The 8,636-nt window shown below is 34.5% G+C and overlaps 1 protein-coding gene across 3 annotated transcripts in view; it reads left to right on the top strand.

The window, feature by feature from the left end:
• The window catches only part of P4HA1 (prolyl 4-hydroxylase subunit alpha 1), a 101,124-nt gene extending 92,763 nt beyond the window's left edge, over nt 1–8,361 (top strand). For all 3 annotated transcript variants that reach the window (XM_023737692.1, XM_004383241.2, XM_004383240.2), the window contains exons 12-15: nt 3,348–3,413; nt 5,417–5,485; nt 6,000–6,096; nt 7,649–8,361. In XM_023737692.1, coding sequence (XP_023593460.1) covers nt 3,348–3,413; nt 5,417–5,485; nt 6,000–6,096; nt 7,649–7,719 — 303 coding nt within the window. In that variant the 3' untranslated portion in view covers nt 7,720–8,361. The remainder of the gene's footprint in view (nt 1–3,347; nt 3,414–5,416; nt 5,486–5,999; nt 6,097–7,648) is intronic.
• Nucleotides 8,362–8,636: the final 275 nt, after the last annotated feature.

The raw sequence follows: 8,636 nt of genomic DNA on the forward strand, positions 1-8,636 counted from the left end.
AAGGTCGTACTTTGGCTCTTGTGGACTTGTTTTAATTTTCTTCAGCTTCAACGTGAACTTGCACATGCGCTTCTCCATCATCTCTTTCTGCAGATGTAGTCACTTTGATGACTGTGTATCCCATCCGGTGTTTATGTATAGTCGCCATTTATGTTGTTGAAAAAAGATATTTGCAATGAATAAGTCACTGGTCTTGCAAAATTCTATCATGGCATCTCTGGCATCGTTTCTGTCACCTGGACCATATTTTTCAACTACTGATCCTTTTTCTTTGTTTCCAACTTTCACATTCCAATCACCAGTGACATGAGATTCCTCTGTGAAGCCTAGATCTCCAAAAGAATTACACCTTTGGTGAGGAATGAATAGGTTTGAAAATAAGAGTATGTTTCTGCTTTGAGGCAGGATCCTTAAGGGAAGCTGTCTGTCTCCATCCTGGATGGGGTGTCATGTGTATGGAGGAGTTGCTTCTGGGAATTTGAAAGCATAGGCCTGCCTCATATGAATCTGGAATTTGAATTTTATTGCCCTGGAAGAGTAGAAATTAATTTAAATTTGGTCAGTTTGTTAGTGCTCCTTGATACCTCTCAGAAACAAACTCGTATCCTCTCTGGAAAGAGGCATCCTTATTCTAACCCCTGTGGACTCTTTTACGAGCCCTGGTGGCACAGTGGTTAAGAGCTACGGCAGCTAATCAAAAGGTCAGCAGTTCGAATCCACCTGCCGCTTCTTGGAAACCCTATCGGGCAGTTCTACCTTATCCTGTAGGGTTGCTATGAGTCAGAATCGACTCGACGGCAGTGGCTTTGGTTTGATTGATTGGAGTCTTTTAAAGATTCAGTTCATCTAAATATGAACTCACTTTAGAGAAATTACCAACTGGTAAAAAGACATCATTGGTGAGACTGAAGCTACCAACAGATTTAGATATCCCCAGGATTTTAGATACTGGAATTATCAGATACAAGATGTAAAGTAATTATAAAGTATTTTTTAAAATCTCAGATAGAAAAAAAATTAGTAAGAAAAGCAGAATGATTTGACATATTTGAAAAATAAACAAGTGGAAGCTTTAGGTAGAAAAAATAATTGTTGAAATTTAAAATTCAATGGATGGGTTAAAAAAGCACATTAGAAATAGCTCAAGTGAATTAGTGAATTGGAAGATAGATCTGAAGAAATCACAAGAATGCATTTTGAGAGACAGGAAGACAGAAAATATAAAAGAGATGTAAAGAGACAGAAAATACGCAGACAGATACTTGTACATCAATGTTTATTGCAGCACTATTCACAATAATCAAAAAGTAGAAACATCATAAATGTCCATCAATAAATCAATGGATAAACAAAATGTGGTATATACATACAATAGATTATTAGTCATAATGAGAAATGAAGTCCTGATACATGCTGAAAACATTATGCTACATGAAATTAATCAGTCACAAAAGGACAAATACTGTATGATCCAATTGCATATGTAAAAAGTGTTGAAATGGCCAAGTGTTTTGTACAACTCTGTGAAGATACTAAAAACCACAGAATTGTACACTTTAAAAGAGTAAATTTCATGGTATGTGAATTATATCTCAATAAACAATTTTAAAGAAAGAGCAATCAAAAATAGAAAGTATGGAGAATAGGTAATTTTAAAGAGATTTGTGAAAAGTTTGCCCTTGCCCAAGTACTCTTGCTTAAGACAAATATTTGCTCCTTTTTTACTTCCTTAATACATTTAGCTACAAATTATAGCATTACCAAATCTTAATAAATTTAAACTTTTTATAACTACACAGAGTTCTAAAGAATGTGCCAGGTATTTTAATAAACTTATTGATCTACTATTTTAAGATAAGGATAGGTTTTTTTTTTTTTTTTACAAGTCAAAGAGAGAACAAGTATCTATAAAGAAAAATAATAGTCTGGCAATCGACTACCTATTTTTTTTAAAGAAAACACAGTCTATATTGTGTTAAATCTCTTTTCTTTTTATTTCCAGTTATTGAAAAATGTCAGAGGGTCTTGGATTATGTGAAAGATAGAACAATTCAAGTCCTGAAATTATTATAATTAAATTTTTTTTTAACTTTTTATTCTTAAATAATCATAGATTCACAGGATATTGCAAAGAAAGATAGGGGGAGGTCCCATGTCCTCTTCACTTAGCCTCCCGTAATGTTAACATCTTGCTTAACTATAGTACACTATCGAAACTAGGAAGTTGACATTTGTACAATCCACAGAACCCATTCAGATTTCCTCAGTTATACCTGCACTCATGTGTATGTGTGTAGCTCTGTGCAATTTTATCACATATATAATAGCTTTGTGTAACTGCCACCACAATCAAGATAAATTATCTATAACTTTACCACAAGGCTGTCTTGTGGTACTGCTTTATGGCCACTTACACCCTTCCCATTCCCTATTCCCAACTGCTGGTAACCACTAATTGGTTCTCCTTCTCTGTAATTATGTTATTTCAAGAATGTTATATAAATAGAATCGTATAAATGTATTCTTTTGAGATTGTCTTTTTTCACTCAGTATAATTCCCTTGAGTTCATCCAAGTTGTTGTGTGTATTAATAAAGTATTCCTTTTTATTGCTAAGTAGTATTTCATAGTGTGGGTGTTCCATAGCTTAACCATTCACAGCTTGAAGGACATTTGGATAGTTTCCAGTTTTGAGCTATTATAAATAAAGATGCTGTGAACATTTGTGTACAAGTTTCTGTGCAAAAAATATGTTTTCATTTTTCTGGGATAAATTCCAAGAGAGACTATATTGTATTTTAATTTAGATTTAAATTTTACCCAGCTGAATTCTCTAGGCAGATTAAAACGCTGATTGTCCAAAAGAAAGTAAACTGTAATAGCAATAAACATTTGAATGGATGTTAACCTTAACTCTCTGCTGTCCGGTCAACTGCACCTCATAGTGACCTATAGGACAGAGTAGAACTGCTCCATAGGGTTTCCAAGGAGCGCCTGGTGGATTCGAACTGCCAACCTTGTGGTTAGCAGCCGAATTCAACCACTGTACCACCAGAGCTCCGAACGTGCCTTACGGCAGGTAACATGGCTGCGTAAAAATGAATGGATCTAGGCTTAACAAATCATTTTTTCCCTCAGTGGCTTTGTCACAAGTATTCATTGCACAAGCTAAAGCAACACTCAACAAGTATTTGAATGCCTGGTCTATATAATGCACTGTATATTATAAAGGGAACTTTTTTGGTTGTTTTTAGCATATCCTTCAGCATATTATTGATGTTTAATTGCCACTGGAATGTTTGCATTATTGAATTTTACACCATTGAATTAGCTTTGTTTTATTCACAGAAAGATGAGCCAGATGCTTTCAAAGAGCTGGGAACAGGAAATAGAATTGCTACATGGCTGTTTTACGTAAGTTACGGCTAAAGTTTTTATTTTAAGTTGGGATTTGATCACATGACTCATTTACTCTGATATGTTCAGATAAGTTTGTTCTGCTTAACTCTATTTAACATCCTAGTTTAAAGTTTTCACAACCGAGTAAAAGGAATTATGAATTTTTTTCATTTGCAACTTTTTAGGTAATAAAAGGTTCATTGTAGAAATTTTTGATAAAAGCCTGAAGAAATTTAAAATACTAATAGTCCCATTAGTTAGAGGTAATCATTGTTACTATCTTGGAGTATGGACTATCTGTTTAGTCATATATACACTATTTATATGTTCTTATATATATAAGAATCTATATTTGCATGAATTTGTGTGTACATACACACATTATTTTAGTAAACTTTTCTTACGAATTAAATTTTTTACTGAAGTATAATACACTTCAGGAAAGTACTCAAAGCATAAGTGTATAGTTTGATAAATTTTCACCAAGTGAACACACTGGTGTAATCAGCACCAGACCCAGAAGTGGCATATTACGGCAGCCCACAGCCCCACTCAGGGTTAACCACGCTTATATAAACCACATTTATTAAAATGTCAAAATAGTACGATCTTCATTTAATTTAAAAAATTATTTATATATTCATACATGTAGAAGAAATTAGGTTTTAATATTTGTTCCAGTTCTATTGCTGCATAACAAATCACCCCAAAACTGAATGGTTTAGAATAACGGTCATTTTATGATCTCTCATGGTTGACTGGGCACAGCTCATGGTTCTTGTTCCAGATCTCTGGTGCATTTGGAGTCAGTTGAGGGCTGGGGCTGTAGTCATCTCGAAGGCTGAGATTGAGGCTGGCTGTCACCAGAACACCTACACATGGCCAATCTGTGTGGCCCGGGCTTCCTTGTGCATTGTGGCTGAGTTGTAGCAGCAAGCATCCCGAGAGAACAAGGAAGAAGTGCATAGCATTTTTATGATTTACCATTAGAAATCACATAGTGTCCCTTCTGCTGCACTCTGTTAATCCAGGCAGTTACAGAGGTCTGCCACGTTCAAGGGAGTCCTGGTGGCACAGTGGCTAAGAGCTCAGCTGCTAACCAAAAGGTCAGCAGTTCAAATCTACCAGCTGCTTCTTGGAAACTCTATGGGGCAGTTCTACTCTGACCTATAGGGTCGCTATGAGTCGGAGTCGACTCGACGGCAATGGGTTTGGTTTTTTTTCTTCTTGGTTTGTTTTAGATGTGACTACTGAATACAATATATAGTTGGGTTTTGTTTTGTGATACAGTCTGAATATTCCTATACATTCTACTTATGTTGCTTTAAAAAAAAAAAATCTTCACTGTTTGATCTGTGCTTTCTTTGCCTTATTTTGTGCATGTGTTTCTTCAGTTATTTTGAAAGGTTTATGTTTTGTTCTGGGTTGCCTTTATGACTATAACTTTATATAATACTTAAATATTTCTAATTTTATTTAATAGGGTGTGATTCCCTACCATGAGAAATGACAAAACTGATTTTAGTTGATTATTATTTTTCTCTTGGCATATGTTTCTGTTTTATTAAAATAAATATTTCTTGAGCACATACTATTCTGGAGGTACTATTCTAGACTGTAAAGATTCAGCAGTGAACAAAACAAAATTGTTGCCTTCATGGAACTTACATTCCAGTACAATAAATATATATTTATATCTCTGTATTACTTGATTTATCAGTTTTAAATCATCTCTTTTCACCTTTGGCTATCCCAAATTACATACCTTCAGCCTCCTTTCTGAGTTTTTTGTTACTCATTCTTTTGCATTTATTTACAGTTTTATCACCCATGTATGTAAGCCTGAGTAGCATATTGTTTTGTTTTTGAAAAACTGAGTAGCATGCACAAACCCAGCTGTGTAAGTGGAAGTCTGGACGTTCTCATATACTAGTATTCAACATCCAGTTCTCACAGTGGCATGTTTTACTTTATTCTACCAGCACTTTTGATAATAAGTACTGTCTTGTCTCATATAGATGAGTGACGTGTCAGCTGGAGGAGCCACTGTTTTTCCTGACGTAGGAGCTAGTGTTTGGCCCAAAAAGGTAAACTTGGTTTGTTTGTTCGTTTTTTATGTTTTTGGTCTCTTTTTATTTTTCCCTGAGGTAGAGGTGCACCTGCATCTCATGGTCTAATTAATGAATTACATTTTCAAATGTAGTATGTTTTAAGGACTATGTTATCTTTAGGTAAAATTTTGGGTGTTTTTATGGCACTACTTACCATGAATACCTAGAGGTAATGAACAATCAGGGATTAAATTTAAATTTTTCCATTCCTATAATGGGTTCCGGATGATGTTTGCCTGCCACCTTGCTATTGTTAGATTTGTTAGCTTTGTTTTTTGACAGATGCCCTTTTTGTCAAACAGCTTTGTGGTATTAACTTTCTCATGTGCTCAAGAACAATGTTTAAAGTGATGTAATCACATTTTACAGTAGAGGAAGATATAATGCTCCATAGAGGAGTCCTTCTGCAGGAACAGAAGAAAATTTAAGTACTGCAGGAAGTGATAACCTAGCATTTTATTTGGGGATGACTTTGTATTGTTCTCCACAGGGAACTGCTGTTTTCTGGTATAATCTGTTTGCCAGTGGAGAAGGAGATTATAGTACACGGCATGCAGCCTGTCCAGTGCTAGTTGGAAACAAATGGGGTAAATATTTCCTGTATTCTCAGAATAGAATTTTTGTTCCATATTTGATTTTTGTTCATATTTTGAAAACTGTTATAATCAACATCTTACAAGAAAAAAAAAAAAATCCACAGGTTTGGTCTAATAGGACTTTAACGTTGTAAAGGATTCAGCCAACCAAGTTTCTGATCTTAACATAAATTTGCGTTCAGTAGATGCAAATCTGTTTCATTTGCTCTAATATGATCTAATTCTGTATCATAGAATTTTGATAACAAAGTTTATTTTTTACTTTATTTCTACTTGTTATTCCAAGAAACATTAATGGATTTAAGGTTGAATAAGACAATAGCTTCCCCTCAAAGGTTCATAATTTGCTTGAGTCATACTAATGGATAACTTTGAGTACAGTACAGTACATGCTAAGACAAAGATATAAACAGATGATGGTGATTCCTTAAGTTTGGGAGCCTTCTTCAAAACTTAATTTTTAAATTTGGTCCTGAAGATTGAGTAGTAATTTTCCGAGGCACATTAGGCACCAAGGCCAGGATTAGGGTGACATTAGCGAAAATTTAAGGAGGCACTTGCTCTGAAGGTCATGCAAGTCAGGTTTGGTCACATTAAAAAAAGTGAAAAGAAGCAGGAGAAATTAATTGTAACAATATATTTTATTTAACCCAATAAACCCATTTCAATATGTGGCACTAGCTACAGTGCAAGTGCTTAGTAGCCATGTGTTTAGCAGCTACTGTATTGGACATAACAAGATCAAGAGGTGAGGCCTGATCATCAGGATGCTTTAAATCTCCCTAATGATTATAATGTTTTGGAACCACTGGACTAGAGTGAGGAGAGGTTAGTCGAGCAGAGATCAGCTTAGAAGGCTGTTTTCCATTGTCTACATGGGCAGTATTGAAAGCCTGGGCTAAGGCAGCAGCAAAAGGATTAGAAAACAATGAATGGATTCAAGAGACTTAAAAAGAAAATTGATAAAAGAGTTTGATGAATAAGAGATAGAAGAGGAGTTAAGAATTTTTAAGGTTTCTAGTTTAGATATTTTGTGCATGTTGATGCCATTGATTGGATTTTATGATACAGGAGATGAAGGAGTAGAAAATCAATTCCTCTTAGGTACATTAAAAAAAATACCTGGACACCAAGGAAACTTAAGGAGCATATAATAGAAATGAGTTACTCCTTTAGAGTGGAGACTTTGTGTTGATTTTTATGCCTTTGTATTTTGAAGGTTGTGCTTTGAAAATAGGTAAAACAATGTTTTATTCTATTTGCATCTAAATTGCATTTGTATGTCATTTCAAACTTCACATTGAACCCTGGAAGCTTTAGGAAATGCACCATATATAGACTTTTAAGCACTTTTTAAAATATATTATTTTGTGTGTTTCTAACATAGACTGCCAAAGTAGGATCTACCTTTATCTAGTTTTGGTCTTGAAGTTTTACCCATGTGGAAACTTTGTTATAGACTTAATTAGTGTTAATTAAATTATTAATAAGTTAATTAAATACTAATTAGAGAGAGAAATTAATCATTTTTTTCCTCTCACAGTATCCAATAAATGGCTCCATGAACGTGGACAAGAATTTCGAAGACCATGCACCTTGTCAGAATTGGAATGACAAACAGGCTTCCCTTCCTCTCCTGTTGTGCTGTAATGTGTCTGATACACACAGTTCCCAGTCTTGACTTTCAAGAGTTTACAATTGACTAACACTCCATGATCCATTCAGTCATGAACCTCATCCCATGTTTCATCTGTGGACAATCACTAACTTGTAGTGGTTTTTCTTTTAAAGGAAACACTAAATCACTACATACTTTGTACATTTAAAACCTTAAAGTTCAGAGGGTATCACAGAGGACAAAACAAGTCAGGGTTAAAAATGAGGAATTTTTACTTTTATGTTTTATTTTAAAGAATTTTTTGATTGGATAAAAAAACACAATTAAGCATCCAGTTGTATTATTTCACTACATCTCGGTGGTGGTAGGCTAAGAGTGGGACAGGTGATTAGAAAACAGATGCCTTGCAGTATGTACCTAGGTATTATGTTTACCTAGTCTTACTCTCTGTTTATTTTCTGAATCTGTTGAAAGTTAGTAATAAACTAGGACTCTAATATCGATTCCATACAACGTTTGCCCCTCCATACACTATTCTAAGTTGATTTTTTTCTCCCAAGCCCTTTCTGAAAAAAGGATTTATCAGTCCCTATCTTCTCTCATAGCTCCTCTGTGGTGAATTAAATCTTTTTTTTTTTTCCAAAAAATTTTAACAGAATGCCCTGCATAACAGCGTTGGGCCTTCTTAACTAAAATGTTCATCACTTAGTCTGTTTCTTTCTCCTTTTTCTTAAATGACAATTTTGTCCATAGAATTTCCTGTCTTTCTTACTGCTAATACCTTGTCTCTTATTCCTGCTACAACAGGGTGGTGACATTAGCATTCTGATTAAATAAATATTGTGCCTTAGGAGACTGGAAATTTTAACATGTACAAGTCCTTTCAATGATGAGGGAATTGATAAAAAAAAAC

Source organism: Trichechus manatus, unplaced genomic scaffold, assembly GCF_000243295.1.
Source record: "Trichechus manatus latirostris isolate Lorelei unplaced genomic scaffold, TriManLat1.0 scaffold00106, whole genome shotgun sequence".
Lineage (NCBI taxonomy): Eukaryota > Metazoa > Chordata > Mammalia > Sirenia > Trichechidae > Trichechus > Trichechus manatus.